Source organism: Myxine glutinosa, chromosome 12 (genome assembly GCF_964187855.1).
Source record: "Myxine glutinosa chromosome 12, kmMyxGlut1.1, whole genome shotgun sequence".
Lineage (NCBI taxonomy): Eukaryota > Metazoa > Chordata > Myxini > Myxiniformes > Myxinidae > Myxine > Myxine glutinosa.
Genome location: NC_136272.1, coordinates 22,749,954 through 22,770,774, shown reverse-complemented (window position 1 = coordinate 22,770,774; position 20,821 = coordinate 22,749,954). Strand labels below are relative to the sequence as shown.

At 43.2% G+C, this 20,821-nt stretch overlaps 1 protein-coding gene across 6 annotated transcripts in view; it reads left to right on the top strand.

The window, feature by feature from the left end:
- The window catches only part of LOC137438112 (protein transport protein Sec23A), a 59,061-nt gene that overhangs the window by 37,618 nt on the left and 622 nt on the right, over positions 1 to 20,821 (top strand). For 3 of the 6 annotated variants that reach the window (XM_078766562.1, XM_078766564.1, XM_078766565.1), the window contains 11 exons: positions 96 to 219; positions 354 to 434; positions 598 to 687; positions 10,269 to 10,375; positions 10,588 to 10,741; positions 12,530 to 12,607; positions 13,040 to 13,201; positions 19,950 to 20,036; positions 20,177 to 20,332; positions 20,525 to 20,590; positions 20,767 to 20,784. In XM_078766562.1, the coding sequence (XP_078622688.1) occupies positions 96 to 219; positions 354 to 434; positions 598 to 687; positions 10,269 to 10,375; positions 10,588 to 10,741; positions 12,530 to 12,607; positions 13,040 to 13,201; positions 19,950 to 20,036; positions 20,177 to 20,332; positions 20,525 to 20,590; positions 20,767 to 20,784 (1,123 nt within the window). The remainder of the gene's footprint in view (positions 1 to 95; positions 220 to 353; positions 435 to 597; positions 688 to 10,268; positions 10,376 to 10,587; positions 10,742 to 12,529; positions 12,608 to 13,039; positions 13,202 to 19,949; positions 20,037 to 20,176; positions 20,333 to 20,524; positions 20,591 to 20,766; positions 20,785 to 20,821) is intronic. The other 3 variants (XM_078766566.1, XM_078766563.1, XM_078766568.1) reach the window with 1 other exon arrangement.

Sequence of the window (20,821 nt, the reverse complement as noted above, 5' to 3'; positions counted from 1 at the left end):
TGTTTATGTATCTGGTAGTTGTCCCCAGTGTAACTGCAACGAGCTTGATGCTAAAAAATATGCTGAGAAAGTACATACTTCCTGTGTTACTACAGGGGATACATGGTGATGGGTGATTCTTTCAACACCTCACTGTTTAAGCAGACATTCCAGAGGGTCTATAGCAAGGATGTTCACGATACCTTCAAAATGGCTTTTGGAGCCACTCTAGAAGTGAAGGTGAGTTGTATTTCAGAAGGGCGAGCCCCAATAAATCCTCCTGTTTACTCTTCCCCCCCCAAATCGGCTTTCTGGTTAGCCAACACATCACTCGGGTTTCAGATATAATGGTGGATATTTTTCACCTTGTTCAGACATCTCGGGAGCTGAAGATAGCTGGAGCCATTGGACCTTGCGTGTCACTCCACACAAAAGGCCCGTGCGTGTCAGAAAATGTAAGTCGAGTAAAACATCTCGAGATCTGCCTGCTTATCTAATCCTTCCTTCAATGACAATGACTTTTAAAACGTGACAATAGAAGATTGGATCTGTGGTTCTTAGTGTTGGTTGAACCATGACCATGTGCTTGCCTCTCACTGTGACTTGGCCTGAATGCAGGAGATTGGTGTGGCCGGAACGAGCCAGTGGAAGATTTGTGGCCTGGATGCCACCACAACCATTGCTTTGTACTTTGAAGTTGTTAATCAGGTGTGTTGTGCTTTTATAATTTGACATTGTGTGTGTGTGTGTGTGTGTGTGTGTGTGTGTGTGTGTGTGTGTGTGTGTGTGTGTGTGTGTGTGTGTGTGTGTGTGTGTGTGTGTGTGTGTGTGTGTGTGTGTGTGTGTGTGTGTGTGTGTGTGTGTGTGTGTGTGTGTGTGTGTGTGTGTGTGTGTGTGTGTGTGTGTGTGTGTGTGTTTTACAATTTGAAACCTCGAGGAATAACGGTTCCCAGGTGATGATATGTGCAGTTAGGAAACTAGTCAATTGCTTACAGGTTGAGGTTCTTACTATAGGTTAGGGAATTATGATTTGAGGTTTGCAATTTAAATTAAGTTGAATATGGGATGTTGTGAAAGTAACAGCATTTACAGCAATCCTTTAAATTATAGTAAAGTTTAGGAACAACCAATACTGAATTAATTGTGTGTGTGTGTGTGTGTGTGTGTGTGTGTGTGTGTGTGTGTGTGTGTGTGTGTGTCTCGTTGATTGTTATCTTACTATAATTCACCAAATATCCGTTTGTCCGTTCGAAGGTACCGCAAAAACGGCTCAACTGATCGCAACGATATTTTGGGTGGGTATTTCTGGGACCCCTGGGAGTAAAATAGGCTATATTGTTTTTCCAATTTTTCCAATTTTACAATTTTCCAGTTTTTCCAAACACGATGGAATAATATTTACCGATATGAATAGTGATGTGGCTTTTATTGAAATTCTACAAATACTGTTTAGATTTTGATGACAATTATAAACCTGCCGCGAATGCGGAAGTGGACAGATTACGGCTGCGCAGGTTTGATAATATCCCAATACAACCGTCATTCAATCGTAATGTTAAATCGTTAAACGTTAATCGTGTTAATCGTTTTGTTAAAGTATCAATTGATGATTGGAATTGAGTGAATACAATTACGATTTTGAATTTGTAATTGTATTCACCCAACTGTACAGAACTTCACATCAGGATTTAAATATTTGTTTGTCACAAATGTTGTTAAAAGTTTATTTTTTATATTAATGTTATTTCATTTGTGATTGGAGTTATGCTGTTTGGAATGAAAAAAGAGATATCGAGTTCAAGTGAATGACGAAATGCCGTTACGGTTTTACGTTCTAATCGTGAATTTGCGGATTGCCATATGCAGATTCGTCATTGACTGGGTATGGAACAAACATACCCGTTTGTTCGCCAACGGGTATGTTTTTCATGGAAGTCCTTCACGAACTTGCTGTCCATGTCTGATGTGTGACTGAAGGTGCTGCAGTAATGTGGAATTAATTGGTTTCATGCTTTAGCATTCGCCGTTTCTGCATTGTCTGTTTGCTTCTGGCCTCCCACCCGTGCGTAGCACGGGTACCTCACTAGTCTCCATAATTTGGGTTTTAGAAGGTGGAACAAAGTCCTCCCAGGCAGGACTCAAAGTATCCACCCCTGATTCAGTGAAGGATTGCAATTAATGGGCTAAGTTGTGAGGTTGTTGTTGTTCTCAGAGTTTTGTTCCAAGGGCTCTCTGTAAGCTCATGACCCCGTTACAGTCTCCAACTGTAGTTCTTTTTTGCTAATGTTCCCAGAGATGGTTTGTAGGATCTTAGTGAGGTTCTTCTTTATCATTCCCATTGCTCTAATTTATCAGTGGTACAATTTGGCGCTCTTCAGCTTCCAGGATCTTTTCACTTCATTCTTGAGGTCTTGATATTGTACACCGCTCCTTTCATATTCCATCTCCAGGTGCTGCATGATGTCATCGCCGGGCACCGACGGGGGCCCAGCGATGACGCGCGCTGAAAGAGAGTACTCTTTTTCACTCCGGTTGTTTGTTTGTTTTCTTGTTTGTTTGTTTGTGTGTCCGGGCGATATATCACAATTGTGAGCACACAATAATGAGCACGTGCTTTTTTTTTTTGATTTAACAATTAATTTCTTAATTATTTAAATATTATCGATTCATTCAGTACTTATTTATTTTCTTTCTTGTCTGGGCAATATCTCAGGCACCTTTTGAGCTAGGAAGCTTGTATGTGGACACAATAATGACCAAGTGATTCGGCTGTAAAGGATATTTTTGATTTATTGATCAATCAATTAATTGATGTTATTTATTGATTAATCATTTAATATATATATTTTTTGATTCATGACTTATTTAATTAATTTTCAAAAAGTTACAGCCTCAGATGGTTTTAGTATGCCATTAGCTGGTGTTGGCTTAGCGGTTAGGGTGCCGGCTTGGGATCCTAGGATCCTGGGTTCGAATCCCGGTCGATCGCTGAATTAACACCAGGGGGGTTGACTCAGCCTGTTATCCTTCTGAGGTCGGCAAATTGAGTACCAGCTTGCTGGGATGAATGATCCTGGTGTGTACCCCGGTTTAGAATAGGTACACCGTATCCCTGTGCATCGTAAGAGGCAACTAAGGGTTGGCGCCAGGAAGGGCATCCGGCCATAAAAACATTGCCTCAAACAGGGAACCATGATTGTCATGGGGCCCGCAAGGCTAACCCCTGCTCTGACAGGGAAAATGTCCTTAAAACGATCATTCATTCCATCATTCATTAGCCAATTGATTAATAAATTAATTATTTTACGATTTATTTCTATTGACATGAGTTTTGAGGCAAGACATGAGTTTTTATTTGTTTTAATTATGCAATTAATCGTTCAATTATTGTACACCTCTCCCTCCCAATAACGTGTCTATGTGCTGCACAGTGGCATGCATGTGCTGCACAGTGGCAGTGGCTGCATTGTCGGGCACCTTCGGCACCCCGGTTATGCCGCACGCTGGAGGATATGTCATTTATTTATTTGGCATGGAGGTGTTCTTCGAATATATCTGTACCTATCTGGTAATTTTCTTGATTTGTGTTATTTAGACCAAAATAACTGGGTACTGAAACCTCAATTAGCATTTCCTTATTTTCCTTTTTGTATCCGAGTACTATATCTGCTTGCAGTGCTTTGTTTTCTATGTTGCCGCTCGATGGGATCATCAGGTCATACATGAGCATTATGTCCTTGTTTTCAATGATGCCTTTTGGGTCATGTGTCCATGAGTTTTGTGGAACTGGGACATTGAAATTTCTGCAGATGTGCCAGTGGATTACTCTGCATACGTTGTTGTGCTTTTATGTGTACAGTTGTTCTGACAATGAGTTTTTTACATCCTGATTGGAGGTGACTCGTACTTTCTGTTTCTACCTTGTAGAACCTGCACTTGTCCGATTGACTCTGTCCCGCCATCTTCTTAAAGCCATTCGTGTAGTGTCCTTGGTATTTTGGATGAACAATGATTCGTTCTGTCCCAGTTGAGCTGACCTCTTCTTTGCCATTCCAGTGATCCATCTTTGTCTATCCACAATCTGTCCAACTCTTTTTCATATTTTCCTGCTCTTTTGTCTTTCTCCCAGTTGTCACTATATACTGCTGGTATTTCATCTTTTATTTTTCTTTTGTCTTTTTTGCAATTGTTGGGGCTGTATTCGTTGCTGCTTCGGTTTGGTGTGTGACATCTTCTATTCACATCTCTTTTTGGAAGTTTTTTGCAAGGTGAGTGAGAGATACGTTTTCTGGTTTGTTTGTGTTCATGCTTGTACACAATTTGTATTCAGTAGTCTATTGAGCTTTTCACGTACTCTGATAATCCTACAGTCGTCGTTCTAGGTACTTGATTGAGTTCCATCAGGCCGACACCTCCTCCTTTCCTCGGCCGGTACATTCTTGGGATGCATTGATTTTTGTGGAACATTTTGTGGATGGTGAGGGCTTTCCTTGGTTTGATATCTAGTTTGAAAAAATATCTGCTTGTGGACAGTTTACTATTCCGCAGCTGAACTGGAACATTGGTACTGCTGTTTGGTTTATGGCTTTGATTTTGTTTCTTTGGGTAAGATATGTTTTCAGGATCAGCCTTGTTCTACACAGATATTCTTTGGTAATTGTTTTGCACATTTTTTATGACAAATTTGGTGGCCCTCTTCTGCTCCATGATATTTGTAAGATGCTTCATTGTCTAGCTCCTGTATTGTTGTATCTATGTCGATTTTTATAATGTCTGTTTTTGTAGGTCTACCTTGCACAAAGGTGCATTTGGCACACTTATCTTGTTGAAATTCCATTTTGATGTCGTCGGAGAACCATTTCACTAAATTCAGTTATTCTGCCATTTTTTCGTTTGGTGCAAAGAGTTTTAAATCATCCATATACAGTAGGTGCGTCACCGTTCTTGTTTCTTTGGGCGTTATTTTATTCGATGTCTAGGGTGTATCCATGTCCTTGCTCAATAATGAGGTTACTTAGTAGGTCCAGGGCCAGGCAAAAGAGGAGAAGAGAATGGCTGTCTCCTTGGAAGATCCCGTGTCGTATCTTTACTCTTGGTATTTATTTCAATCTTTCCTTCTAAGTGCTGCAGGATTAGTATGGTATGCCTTAGATCTATAGCTTTCTAAATCAGATTGATTATTTGGGGATGTATCTTGTACATTTGCATGTATTTTATCATACATTTATGTGGGACACTGTCAAAAGCTTTTTTTATAGTCTATCCATGCTGTGGACAATTTGGTTATTTTTGTATTGCAATTTTTGAGTATGGCATTGTTTAGTAACAGGTGGTCTATTGTTCCATAACATCCTCTCTTGCATCCCTTCTGTTCTTCCTCTAGACCTCTGTTGTATTAGGTGGTGGTACAATGTGTCTGTGATGATTCCTGTTAAAAGTTTGTATGTTGTTGGTTGACAGGTCATTGGCTGATATTTGTTGGGTAGTTGGGTCTCTTCAGATTTTGGGATGAGGAAGGTGTTACCTTCTGTCAGCCATTCATCCATTTCCTAATCCCCTTGCATAAGTTCATTGAATGCTTGAGTGTAGTGAACGTGAGAGCATAAAATTGCTTTAACCAGAGGTTTGGGATCCCATCTGGGCCAGAGCTTTTGATGTTTGCCATCTTTGCAAGTTGTTGTCTTAAATCTTTTCTGCATCAGTTATTACTATGGGCATTTCCCCGAGATGTTGCTTCTTCTCTTCCAGGGTTCGGATGTATTCCGCCTCCTCATTGTGTTCTTTTCGATCTTCATAAATTCCTTTCCAGAATCGTTCCAGTTCATGTTTTTCACGAGGGGATGACACTTTTTGTTTCCATTTCCCGAGTTCACGGTATAATCTTTTCGGGTTGTTTTCAAACATCTGACCTTTTTCTCTCCGCATGTTAGCCTTGTCATAGTTTTTTATTTTCCTTCATATCATTTCGATTTTCAGTTTGTTTTCAGAAACCATTACTTCTAGGTTGTGTGTGTGTGTGTGTGTGTGTGTGTGTGTGTGTGTGTGTGTGTGTGTGTGTGTGTGTGTGTGTGTGTGTGTGTGCGTGCACAAATGCCATGTCATTGTATGAAATTAGTATATATATATGTGAATTAAGTAGTTGTGATTACCCTCAAGCCCAGGTCGATGAGTATTTGTTTGACGCTGTGTGTCACCATGCATTTTCCATCACTATGCTCCAATGCCACAGTTTTGTTTACAGTGGGAAAATGTGCACATTATATTGGTGTTTGGGGTCACAGGATAGCCTCTGAGCTGTGGGTTCGTATTTTTGGCCTAGCTGTAAACGGTTATCCTGTTATTTCGCAGCCATGACGAATTGCCGACATGCGTGTCCCTCGGATGAATGCGTTAAACTGGTTGTCCCATCTGCCAGTATTAGTTGGTGGACATTAAATATCTCGATGTCCTCCGCAAACAGTAGGTGTGCTATCGCCGGAACCATGACCAAATTCCTGTTCTAATCTACAGGGAGCATTGCATCAGCGGTACAGTCACGCCCCCAGAAAATGATGCTACTCTCAGCCATGTGCTGCATACGAAGGAAGAAGAAGAACTGATGTTGGGTCATCAGCTTAATGAGCACACATATCCATACCCTGGTCGAAAATCCCATTGGAAACCAATAGGACAAATCCCATAAAATGCCAATAAAAACCAGTATGTCAATGGGGACCAGTAAGAGACCAATAGAATACCAATATATGAATGAACAGGATGAAAATGACCAATTGACATATGTGGGACTATTAAATGGCCAGACTGAGAATATAACACAGGTCCTCTGGTGAACTGTACCAGTGCTCTGCCATCTGAGCTATCTAGCTCCTGGATGGCAAACAACTTGTATTCATATATAAATCTTGTTATAAAGAACATTGCTATAGCTCAATTATATATGGAACCATGTTTTGCGATTGTTTATAAAAAATATGATTTTAAAGTATTTTCATTGGTCGATGGATTTTCAGATCAGTTAACTCGAATGGTTTCGACAGGACCAGTTGCATGTAATGGTTTCCATTGGTTTCAACCGAATCTGGTTATTGGTTTCTACTGTAATCTCTACTGGTTCCTGGAGAAACCAATAGAAACCGTTATCTCCAATAGAGACCCATGGAAATGTCCGACTGGTCTCCATTGGTTTCTGTGGGATTTTCGACCTGGATAGCAATATGGTGTCATTGAGGGTTAGTGGCTTATGTCTGCGACATAAGGGTGAAAGGTGCGAGGAGAGCTCGGCGGGTGAAGTACCAACCGAGAATGAAGGTGTGGAGGTTGAAAGAGGTGACAGTAAGGGAGGCATTAAAAGAGAGGCTGAGTAGGGTAGAGGATGATGTGGTTGAGCTTGAAAGTGGTTGGATGTCAATGAAAGCTAGTCTGTTGGGAGCCGTTGGTGAGGTATGTGGATGGACAAAAGGACCACCGAGGCACTCGGAAACATGGTGGTGGGATGATGAAGTTGGAAAGAGGATTGACGAGAAGAGGAAGAAGTTCAAGGAGTGGCAGAAGGCGAAGGGTACGGGATCAGAAACAGCAGAGCATGAAAGTTATAAGGCAGCCAGGAAGGCTGCAAAGAAAGAGGTAGCAAAGGCGCAGGAGGCATGCAGGAAAATGTTCGGAGAACGCTTGGATTCGGAAGAGGGTCAGAAAGCGGTATTCAGGATTGCAAAGCAGATAGCGAAAGAGAGTGTGATGTGATGGGGGTGAGTTGCTTGAAGGATGAAGTGGGACAAATCGTTGTCGACCCAGATGGAATTAAAGGAAGATGGAAAAGATATATGGAAATGCTGTTGAATACAGAGAATGAATGGGATGGCAACATAGAGAGTAACCCAGTTTTAGGTCCGGCAGAGAAGATAACTGAGAAGGAAGTTGAGGAAGCGATAAAAGCAATGAAGAGTGGAAAAGCGGGAGGGCCGACCGGAGTTGTGGGAGATATGTTGAAGGCAGCAGGAAGTTGGGGTGTGAAGAGAATGACAGAGATCTGTAATCTGAGTGGTGAAAGAAGGCCGCATTCCAGTGGATTGGGAACTGAGTACCCTCGTTCCTACTATACAAGGGGAAAGGTGACCCTCTGGAGTGTGGCTCGTACCGAGCGATAAAGTTATTGGAGCATGGAATGAAGGTATTGGAAAGGGTGTTGGAGAGGAGGATAAGGAAGAAAGTGAAGATCGACGAAATGCAGTTTGGATTCATGCCAGGAAGAGGAACGACAGATGCGCTTTTCATTGTGAGGCAGTTGCAGGAGAAGTACATGGAGAAGAGGAAGAAGTTGTTTTTTGGGTTTGTTGATCTGGAGAAAGCATTCGATAGGGTTCCACGCAAAGTATTGACATGGGCATTGAGGAAGTTAGGAGTGGAGGAATGGTTGATCAGAGTAGTGATGGCAATGTACAAAAGAGCGCGCACAGCTGTAAGGACGAAGGACGGGAACAGTGGTGAGTTTGAGGTGAAGGTGGGAGTGCATCAGGGGTCGGTACTAAGTCCACTACTATTTGTAGCTGTGATGGAGGTGCTGGCTCAGAACATAAAGGAGGGTTTACCGTGGGAGTTGTTGTATGCAGATGATCTGGTGTTGATTGCGGAAAGTATGGATGGACTGAAGGAAAAGATGAACAAGTGGAAGGAATGTATGGAGACAAAAGGTCTGAAGGTGAATATCGGAAAGACGAAGGTGATGGCAAGTGGTAAAGCATGTGGTGAGGTGGAAAGAACTGGGAAGTGGCCGTGTGCTGTGTGCAGGAAGGGTGTCGGAGTGAACTCCATTCATATCAATCAATTCGTATCAATGTACAATGTGCGCTGAGTGGGTTCATCAAAAATGTAGTGGTCTGAGAGGGTCATTTACCAGTGTGGCAGCTACATTCAAATGTAAGGTGTGCACAGAGGGAGCTGCAGATGGAGGAAATGTTGAGTTGGATCTTGGAGACGGCGTGAAGCTGGAAGGTGTGAAAACATTTTGCTACCTCGGAGACATGCTGAATGGAGAAGGTGGATCAGACTCGGCAACGGTTGCTCGAGTGAGATGTGCATGGAAGAAGTTTCGGGAACTGAGTGGCGTGCTGATGAGGAGGAGAGTGTGGCGCTGAAGCTGAAGGGAAAGGTGTATGCTGCATGTGTGAGAAGTGTTGTGATTTATGGGAGCGAGACGTGGGTAATGAACGTAGAGCAGCAATGAAGGCTGGAAAGGGTGGAAATGCGAATGGTTCGATGGATGTGCGGAGTATCGTTGAGAGAGAGGAATACAAATGATGAATTGCGAAAGATGATGGGAATATTGCCTGTGATTGATGCTGTGAAGAGGAACAGGTTGAGACGGTTTGGTCATGTGTTGAGGAAGGATGAAAGTGACTGGTTGAGAAGAGTGATGGAAATTAATGTAGAAGTAGAGGAAGTAGAGGATATAATGTGTGTGTGTGTGAAGACCGAGAAAGTCTTGGCTAAAGATGGTGGAAGAAGAAATGCGGGCAAGGGGGTTAACAAGGAGAGATGCAGAAAATAGGGCAAAATGGAGAAGATTGTCATGGGGACCGCAAGGCTAACCCCCGCTCAAGCAGGGAAAATGGCCTTAAAATGCATGTTGTTGTTGTGTTGTTGAGGGTTAACTTTAGAGCACTTGCTTCAGTAGTATTTGTTCTATCACTGGATCTGGATCTTTATCATCGACACATTATTCTTAGCTTAATGTTGAATGAGTTGACATTTTGCTGAACTATGAGATTATTAGATTAACAAGGGTAATAATAATAATAATAATAATAATAATAATAATAATAATAACACTAGTTCCCTCACAAGGAAGTTCAATGCAGAAGGAGGCCATTAGACCCATTAAATCCTGCACTATTATGATCAACCTATGGTGTTTTTTTTGTCCGTGCTCTATCCTTTTTAAATGCCAAACGTCAAGCAAGGAAGCAGCACGTATCATTTTAAAAGTCTGGTATGACTCGGCCCAGGTTCGAACCAACGACCTCCCAGACTCAGAGCAGACGCTAAAAACATTACTCCACCGAGGCCGATTCAAAGTAAACATATATGAAGATGATTCAAAGGTTCCCTTGAACGTTTTTTCCCAAACTGGCCTGTCATTGTTCCAGTGCTGAGATATTATTTGCCTATTGCTGCCTTCCTACTTGTTTGGTGTTCCAGTTGCAATTCTGTGTTTGTCCATTTCTCTTCAGAAGGTGTCTGAGTGATCTGCATTTTTGATTTGTCTTTTTAAATACTCCCCTGCCCCTCCGCAGCACAATGCCCCCATCCCTCAAGGTGGCAGAGGTGCTTTGCAGTTTGTTACTCAGTACCAGCATTCCTGTGGTCAAAGAAGAATAAGAGTCACGACCATTGCACGCAAGCAAGCAACACACTCCCACCCCTCTATCCTCACTCTGCATTCACTATACTAGAGTTTTCTTCACAATGAGGACTCACTTGAGCCGTCACTTTGTTGAGTAATTCCTTTACCCTGCAGCCTCCCATTTGTTTGAACAATTTCATCAATCTGTGATTTTTGTCTAACAATTGTCCATTCACCATGTCCGTTCTTCCTCCCCTCAACACTCACAGCTGGGCTGATGGGCAAAGCCAGATCCAGCACATCGCTGCCTCGTTTGACCAAGAAGCTGCAGCCGTTCTCATGGCCAGGTTGGCCATGTTCCGTGCGGACACCGAGGAAGGCCCAGACGTCCTGCGTTGGCTTGATAGGCAGCTCATCCGCCTTGTACGATTTTCATTGCCACCTCTACCATACACAGTGCCTTCAGAAAGTATTCACACCCCTTGACTTTGTCACATTTTATTGTTGCAGCCCGAATTTAAAATGGTTTAAATTGAGATTTTGTGATCTACATACTACTCGTAGAATACCACATAATGTCAAAGTGGAATTTTTATTTCACTTTTTTTTTTACAAATGAATGAAAAATGAAAAGCCGAAATGTCTCGAGTCACTAAGTGTTCAATACATTTGCTATGACACTCCAAATTGAGCTCAGGTACATCTAATTTCCTTTGATCACATTTGAGATGTCTCTTCAACTTGATTGAAGTGCACCTGTGGACAATTCAATTAATTGGACATGATTTAGAAAGAAACGGACCTTTCTATATAAGGTTCGATACAGTTCTATCAGAGCATAAACTCCACCATGAAGTCCAAGGAACTGTCCATAGAACTCTGAGATAGAATTGTGAGGAGGCATAGATCTGCGAAGGGTATAAAACAATTTCTAGAGTGTTGAAAGTTCCCAAGAGCACAGTGAACCCCATCATTAGGAAATGGACGGAATATGGAACTACCCAGACTCTACCTAAAGCTGGCCGTCCGACCAAACTGAGCAACGGGGCAAGAAGGACCTTGGTGAGGGAGGTGACCAAGAACCCAATGACCACTCTGACGACAGACTTCCTTGGCTGAGGTGGGAGAACCTGCTGGAAGGACAACAGTCTCTGCAGCACTTAAGAAATCTAAGCTTTATGTGAGAGTGTCAAAGCGGATGCCACTCCTAAGAAAAAGGTACATGACGGCTCGCATAGAGTTTGAAAAAAGCACGTGAAATACTCTGAAAACATGAAGCAAAATATTCTTTGTTCTGATGAGATGAAGATGGAACTCATTTGCCTGAACGCAAAGCACTATGAACACCAGCCCGAACCTGAAGCAAGGTGGTGGCAGCATCATGCTATGGGGATGCTTTTCAGCAGCAGGGACTGAGGACCTGTAAGGATAGAGCGAAAAGTGAATGGAGCCAAATACAGGCAAAGATTTACGTCCCAACAGGACATTGCCCCAAGCATACAGTGAAATCGTCGCTGGAATGGCTTCAGAATGAGAACATGAAAGTCCTTGAGTGGCCCAGCCAAACCCCAGACTTAAAACACACTGAGAATCTGTGGAAAGGTTTGAAGATTGCTGTTCACCGACGCTCCCCATCCAACTTGACAGAGCTTGAGCAAATCTGCAAGGACGAATGGGAGAAACTCCCCAAATCCAGATGTGCAAAGCTGATGCAAACGTATCCAAGAAGACCCGAAGCTGTAATCGCTGCAAAGGCGCTTCTACAAAGTATTGACTAAGGGGCTGAATACTTGTGTAAATTAGATATTTCTGTATTTCATTTTCGATAAATATGTAAATATTTCTAAAAACATGTTTTTACTTTTATTTGTCATTATGGGGTATTTTGTGTAGATTGGTGACAAAATTTAAATGTAATCCATTTTAAATTCAGGCTGCAACGCAACAAAATGTGAAGAAAGTCGAGGGGTGTGAATACTTTCTGAAGGCACTGTATATTTGTCCCCTTTTTTAATATTGTATAGAAACCTTTAAATTTTACTTTTGGATGGAAATTGAAATGCATTCAAAAAAAAATTCTCTCAATCCTCATGTCATATCTCAAAGTATTCACTTACGTGATCCTCCAAACTTAACATATTCTAGGATTGTGTGCATTGTGCATTTACTGCAAGTCAAGGTTAAGGCTCCTTTATCATTACCTGCACACAGTGCCAGAAGTTTGGAGATTACCACAAGGACGACCCCACTTCATTTCGGTTCTCTGAGACATTCTCTCTTTACCCTCAGGTAAGAGAGAAACGTAGGGACCTCATATTGATTTGTGTAAGCAAGTCAACCAGTGTTTTTAGCTCAAGGTGTTGGTTGGCATGACAATATTGGAGCGTGTTGAAGTTGATTTTGCAAATTCTGTGTGCTGCGCATGAGATCTCACTCAGAGAGATTTTCTTTTTTTTCATTATCCATGATTACAAATAAAAATGCTTTTGGGCAAGACAAGAAAAATGCATACGTCACTGTAATAATATACGACATTCTTTTAGTGATGCACATATTTGGGCTTCTGCTTCTGCATCTTCTGTATGTAGTTGTGAAACATTATCTTCCATTAATATACGTATGTCATTATCCCACAATTCTGTTTGTAAGTTGTCGTTTTTAGGATTTCAGTGGTGCTAATTTTATTTCCCACTGGACCATTATTCTTCCCTATGGATGCAGTTCATGTTTCACCTGCGTCGTTCACCTTTCCTTCAAGTGTTCAACAACAGCCCCGACGAGTCCACCTACTACAGGCACAACTTCATGCGTCAGGACCTTACGCAATCGCTCATCATGATCCAGCCTATTCTGTATGCTTACTCCTTCATTGGTCCCCCAGAGGTAACAACTGTCTTGAGTGTTTGTGGAAACTACTCGCTCTCAAAATGTGGTGTGTGTGTGTGTGTGTATGTGTGTTTATAATATGTGTGTGTGTGTGTGTGTGTGTGTTTATAATATATGTGTGTGTGTATGTGTATATAATGTGTGTGTGTGTGTGTGTGTGTGTGTGTGTGTGTGTGTGTTTATAATATATATATATGTGTGTGTGTGTGTGTGTGTGTGTGTGTGTGTGTGTGTGTGTGTGTGTGTGTTTATAATATATATATATGTGTGTGTGTGTGTGTGTGTGTGTGTGTGTGTGTGTGTGTGTGTGTAATATGTGTGTGTGTGTATGTATATGTATATATACACCATCTGTCCATCATACACCACCATCACGTAATAGATCTGTACAAAGGGAGGAGGCCCTAACCCATCAAAGCTCAGATGTAGTATTGTAGTATGGTTGTTTGTCCATGCTCTTTCCTTTTTCAAATGCTGAGCATCAAGCAATGAAGCAGCATGTACCATTATTACTCTTTGGGTTGGGTTATCCAGGGTCGGGTTCGAACCGCTGACCTCCCAGCATCAGAGCGGATGCTCTACCCATTACACCACTGAGTCCGGTTGAATCAAATGAGATGATCTGGATTGCTGTCCATCAAATCCAGTAACAGTATGTTTAAATGTTTTGAATCACTTGTTTATCTGATAACAAGCATTGCAGCGCAGAATTCTGAGAAACCTGGGTGGGAATGTATAAATGATTTCTTCATTTTTTATTTGGGAAATGCTGGGATGACAGAAGGGATGCTGTTCCACGAGCTGATTAAGGGATGTGCCTGAAGGTGTCAGTGCACGTCGGGTTCCTTGTTGTAAAGCCCCTGAGCTGCGAGTTGCAAATTGGATTTGCAGCCTGTGCCATCTTCAGAGGCTCAAGTTGCCTCGGTGCCCTTTAAGATAGAAGGTTAACTTCTTACGATGGAGGTCCTAATTGTGCTTGCATGTCTAAAGTCTGTCGGTGGGAGCTGATTAAAAATCAAACCTGTCATCCAATTTTCCCTCTTGGCGCACATTTAATGTTCCTTTGTTTATTCATCCAAAGTGTCAGGGGAAGTGCACATTGCTGTCGCTGCCTCTGTTTTGGATGTGTATCCAAGACTGAATAAAAATAAAAAACCACCTTTGGAGGCCATTTTTCCCCACAGAGCAGGGGTTGGCCTTTTTCGTGCACCGTGGTTCCCTTTTTGAAGCAATGTTTTATGGCCGGATGCCCTTCCTGCCACCAACCCTGTTAGTCGACTCTTGAGACACACAGGGAATTACCAGTGAACTGGTACTCAATTTGCCGACCTCGGAAGGATGACAGGCTGAGTCAACCCCTCGGCGTTAATTCAGCGATCGACCGGGATTCGAACCCAGGATCCTTTGGATCCCAAGCCGGCACCCTAATCACTAAGCCAACACCAGGCTTAGTATCCAAGACTGAATAAAGCTCAAATTTAGATGTATCATGCTCTTTGTGAATCACAGGGGAAGACATGGGGGGGGAGGGGGGGGGGAGGGGGTGAAGAAGGAAGGGGGCGATGCCGTGAGAAGCCAAGTCTTTAATTTATTTATTTGTTTGTAGTCTGCCTTGTTTGTAGACTCAATTGAACCCTTGAGACGCATCAAGCATTTCAAATCACAAGTCTGACATTTAAATTAATATTGAAAATCACATTGGTTTTACCAACCATTGAACGACTTCAGATAACGGTCATTTGGCCCATTATGATTACTAGTGAGGTACCCGTGCTACGCACGGGTGGGAGGCCAGAAGCAAACAGACAATGCAGAAACGGCGAATGCTAAAGCATGAAACCAATAAATTCCACATTCCTGTAGCACCTTCAGTCGCACGTCAGACATGGACAGCAAGTTCGTGAAGGACTTCCATGAAAAACGTACCCGTTCGCAAACAAACAGGTACGTTTGTTCCATACCCAGTCAATGGCGAATTCAATCATCAATTGATACTTTAGCAAAATACTGTTTTAAATGACGGTTGTATTGGGATTTTATCAAACCCGTGCATTGCCGTTATCTGTCCACTTCCGGATTCGCGGCAGGTTCATAATTCTCATCAAAATCTAAACAGTATTTGTGGAATTTCAACAAAAGCCACATCACTGTTCATATCGGTAAATATTATTCCATAGTGTTTGGAAAAACTGGAACATTTGGAAGAAAAATTGGAAAAACAATATAGCCTATTTTACTCCCAGTGGTCCCAGGAATACCCACCCAAAATATCGTTGCGATCGGTTGAGCCGTTTTTGCGGTACCTTCGAACGGACAGATGGACATTTGGTGAATTATAGTAAGATGCTATATCTACACATGTGAACCATTGCAGGCTAATTACACAAGTAACCAATCTTATGAAGGGGTTTTTGTCATGTCAGATCTTAAGCATCTACAAATCCAATGGAATCGGGGCATGTTTAGTAACGCACACGCACACACGTCAGCGTCATGCTGTATTCAGTCGGCAGAGTCGTCTTTTGTTCAATTTATCGCACTGACTGCACTCCCACCTCATAACTGGTGCATGGCAGGGCAGAGACGATGCGTTTGTGTGGGAGACGACACTTGTTGTCACAGGTCATGCAGCATTTGCTGTTATGGGACTTCTATGTCCCTCACTTTCTCAGGGGGGAAACTTTGTTCACCTGATCAATATTGGGTTATTTAGACTTTAGTAAACAATCAAGAAGATTGATGTTTAAAGCTGTAGAAAAAAAATAACCCTGGAGTGCAACAATGCAATGGTCTCTGGGGTGAGACCTGGCCTTACAGCTTGTTGCATTTTTCCGACCCCATCATCAAGAGATGCACATGAGGTGCCTGGTATCACGCTGTTTGACTTGCATTTGTGACGTGGCCTGGCCATGCAGCTTGATAGGACTTGGATAGCCCAAGCTTCCTGATAGGAGTGCCCGGGATTAGGTGGACCCGAGTGGAAGGGGGGCCTGAGTTTGGCGGACCTGAGTGGAAGGGGGGGGGGGGGGGGGGTTGAGATTTGGCGGATGTGCAGCACACCCGAGTAGGAGGGGGGGGGAGGCTGAGATTTGGCATGCCCGAGGGGAAGGGGGGGGGGCTGTGTTTGGCAGACCTGAGTGGAAGGAGGACCTGAGATTTGTGCACCCGAGTGGAAGGGGAGGGTGGCATGAGATTTGGTGGAAACGAGTGGAAGGGGGGCGGGGGGGGCCTGAGATTTGGTGGACGCACGTGGAAGGGGGCCTAACATTTGTCATGCCCGAGTAGGAGGGGGGGGCCTGAGATTTTTGTGTGCCCGAGTGGGAGGGGGGGGGGCTGAGAAAGGTGAGGACCCGTGGCGATGACACACGCATGCACCCACACACACACACGTGCACAGGTCGTGATTTGCACGTACACATGCACAAGTATGGTTTATACATGTGTTTGGCTTTGGTTGTGTTTGGTTTTGCATGACATCATATGGTGTGTATTGTATATACACTTTATTGTTATGCGTTATATACATATTGTGCACATCTTGTATAAAAAAACAAAACAAAACAAAAAACACCTTTAGAGGCCATTTTTCCCCGCAAAGCGGGGGTTGGCCTTTTTCGGGCACCGTGGTTGTTGTTTTTGTTGGTCCCCTTTTTGAAGCAATGTTTTACGGCCGGATGCCCCTCCTGCCGCCAACCCTGTTTGTCGCCTTTTACGACAAGCAGGGAATTACCAGTGAACTGGTACTCAATTAGCCGACCTCGGAAGGATGACAGGCTGAGTCAACCCCCCTGGCGTTAATTCAGCGATCGACCGGGATTCGAACCCAGGATCCTCGGATCCTAAGCTGGCACCCTAGCCACGAAGCCAACACCAGGGCTACACACATATACATACGTTATATGTGACATGTTGTACAGTGGTATGTTGTGTAGACACATCTTGTGCGTGACATATGGCACATAGTTTGCGCGCACACACGCACATACACATACACATACACATACACGAGCACGCACGGAAAGGAATCTATGAGGACCCAAAATAACACAACAAAGAGGCAGTTTTGATCCAAAACTTAGAAGAAAAAAAAAAGCAACATCTTAAGGAAATGCTTCCAGAGATATTTAATGAATAAGAAAAAATAAAACAACTAGCAACAATGCCAAACTTTAAAAGCCCAGACCCAGATGGAATTCCAAACTTCTCGTTAAAGCAACTAGATGCTCTCCACAATCACTATGCTCAATTTAATGGTCATTATGGTTCCGGGATCGCTACTTTTGATCTTCACTCAAAAAGTATTCACCCGATTTAGATGTACCGTGGAAGGAATCGTCTCTGCATGGTGTTTTCACAAGTTTGTTCAAACCATCGGCTAATTTATATATTTTGTGGGTCATTCCCGCCTACCAGTGATTCTACCAGGTGAGCGCAGGGGCATTGTCCTTATTTTATTAAGCTAGTCAGTTGAATGCATGTTCAGCATGACATATGATACAAATTTATAATTTGTCGACTAAATGACATATCTTAAATGCAGGGTGTCACAATTTTTTTTAAAGTGAGTTTTAAATGCTTAATAACGTTTGATTTATTCCTATGACAGTGAGACTGGCATCATGAGAAAGGGAAAACTCGATTATAATCAGGAAACTAGTTCAAATGCCTTAAAACGATGCTGGCAGAAAAAAAGGAAAGCATGTAAGCAGAACTTTGAGTTGCTCTTTTTAATCATGATGCCAAGTCTCAAAATCGTAGAACTAACAATAACGACATTCGGTAGAGCGCATTGAGGAAGTTTAGGAGTGGAGGAATGGTTGATCAGAGTAGTGATGGCAATGTACAAAAGAGCGCGCACAGCTGTAAGGACGAAGGACGGGAACAGTGGTGAGTTTGAGGTGAAGGTGGGAGTGCATCAGGGGTCGGTACTAAGTCCACTACTATTTGTAGCTGTGATGGAGGTGCTGGCTCAGAACGTAAAGGAGGGTTTACCGTGGGAGTTGTTGTATGCAGATGATCTGGTGTTGATTGCAGAAAGTATGGATGGACTGAAGGAAAAGATGAACAAGTGGAAGGAATGTATGGAGACAAAAGGTCTGAAGGTGAATATCGGAAAGACGAAGGTGATGGCAAGTGGTAAAGCATGTGGTGAGGTGGAAAGAACTGGGAAGAGGCCGTGTGCTGTGTGCAGGAAGGGTGTCGGAGTGAACTCCATTCAATGTACAATGTGCGCTGAGTGGGTTCATCAAAAATGTAGTGGTCTGAGAGGGTCATTTACCAGTGTGGCAGCTACATTCAAATGTAAGGTGTGCACAGAGGGAGCTGCAGATGGAGGAAATGTTGAGTTGGATCTTGGAGACGGCGTGAAGCTGGAAGGTGTGAAAACATTTTGCTACCTCGGAGACATGCTGAATGGAGAAGGTGGATCAGACTCGGCAACGGTTGCTCGAGTGAGATGTGCATGGAAGAAGTTTCGGGAACTGAGTGGCGTGCTGATGAGGAGGAGAGTGTCGCTGAAGCTGAAGGGAAAGGTGTATGCTGCATGTGTGAGAAGTGTTATGATTTATGGGAGCGAGACATGGGTAATGAACGTAGAGCAGCAACGAAGGCTGGAAAGGGTGGAAATGCGAATGGTTCGATGGATGTGCGGAGTATCGTTGAGAGAGAGGAAGACAAATGATGAATTGCGAAAGATGATGGGAATATTGCCTGTGATTGATGCTGTGAAGAGGAACAGGCTGAGATGGTTTGGTCATGTGTTGAGGAAGGATGAAAGTGACTGGTTGAGAAGAGTGATGGAAATTGATGTAGAAGGAAGTAGAGGACGGGGAAGACCGAGAAAGACTTGGCTGAAGATGGTGGAAGAAGAAATGCGGGCAAGGGGGTTAACAAGGAGAGATGCAGAAAATAGGGCAAAATGGAGAAGATTGTCATGGGGACCGCAAGGCTAACCCCCACTCTAGCAGGGAAAATGGCCTTAAAATGCATGTTGTTGTTGGTAGAGCGCATACCTCCGCCAGGTTGACCAGTTTACGTTTTGTATCCCACTGATAGACCCGATCTGGATCCGGACCTTAAGCGATATATAATCTCCTTGTTCTCACCTACCCAAATCATCCACCAAGTTTTGTCATAACTCATCTGCAATTTTTTGAGATATCATGCCATGTGTCGTTTTTGGTCCCATCTCTTAATGGTGAAGAATCACTTAAATTCTCGTACAGTATCCGGATTCGGATCATCACCAAAATCGAATCAATTTGACTTTGTCACACACCAAACCTGTGCACCAAATTTCATCCGAATCTATCCATAACTGTTTGTTTGTCAGAGTAGGATATCCCAAATAGACAGACAGACGGGGGTGAAAACCTAACCTCTGTCCACCTTCGGCTGCGGAGGTAACAACAAAGAAAGTTGGAAACGATTAAAAGGGCGTCACTTTTTATGGGACACCATGCACATTGTCGTTTATTGAAAGTGTGCGGCTCATATGACTCGTTACTCTATCTTTGCACATACAAGCTCATGTGACACCAAAGCTTCCAGTTATTTATTTTCTCCCCATAGTATTCGGGGAATGATAAAGGATCTTGTAAATCACTTTTTGATTGTATCCTATCGAGTTGACGACCCTTTCTAGAGGTCAGCTTGGTTCTTGTACCAATTAAGCGAAGCTCCAAGTGCCAGGTTTGGAATGATATTTGAGCTGTTTTTTTTCTGTCCCATGTCCTCCCTTGCATAGCCTGTGTTGTTGGACAGCAGCAGCATTTTGCCGGATCGTATTCTCCTCATGGACACCTTTTTCCAAATACTCATCTATCACGGCGAGGTACATCACATCCTGCATGCACGCTACAAAAAGGCTTCTCTCCCTTAGCCACGTTCCTTAAAGTTCAAAGGCTGTATTGTGCTGTGCCCCCACCCCGGTGGAGATTAAACGTCCATCGTGCTTTGTTCGTCTCCATGCAGACCATTGCACAGTGGAGTAAAGCGGGGTACCAAGAGCTCGCCGAGCACGAAAACTTTAGGCAGCTGCTCCAAGCGCCCGTGGACGACGCTCAAGAGATCCTCCAGACGCGCTTCCCCATGCCCCGCTACATCGTCACCGAGCACGGTGGCAGCCAGGTCCGCGTAGATCCGGTTGTTATACATTTATAAACATCGGCGGCTCTTTTGGTCACGCATCCCTGCACAACCAAATCTACCGTTCTTTATTTTTCTTTCCTCCACTCGTACATGTTGTTTTCAACACTGATTGATGTATAAGAATGGGAATAGTGCCACTAGTAAAGTGTTCCCTTTGTTTTACGAACACAGGCAAGATTCCTACTCTCCAAAGTCAACCCATCGCAGACGCACAACAACATGTACGCCTGGGGTCAGGTATGTCTCTTAGACAACTAAGAATTGAAATTTGGATTTCTTTTATTAACACCATTATTTACAGTTTGTTTTGCCAGCTATCAGCTTCTTGATTTGCAGCTATCATGCATGCTAACGGGTTTTTGTTTCTTCTTACATGTTATACATCTTCCGTGGTCGCCGGTAACAATCTGCAGCGTCCTGGCATGACTGGAGTAAGGCCAATTTTAACCCCTTGCACTAGTCTTTAAG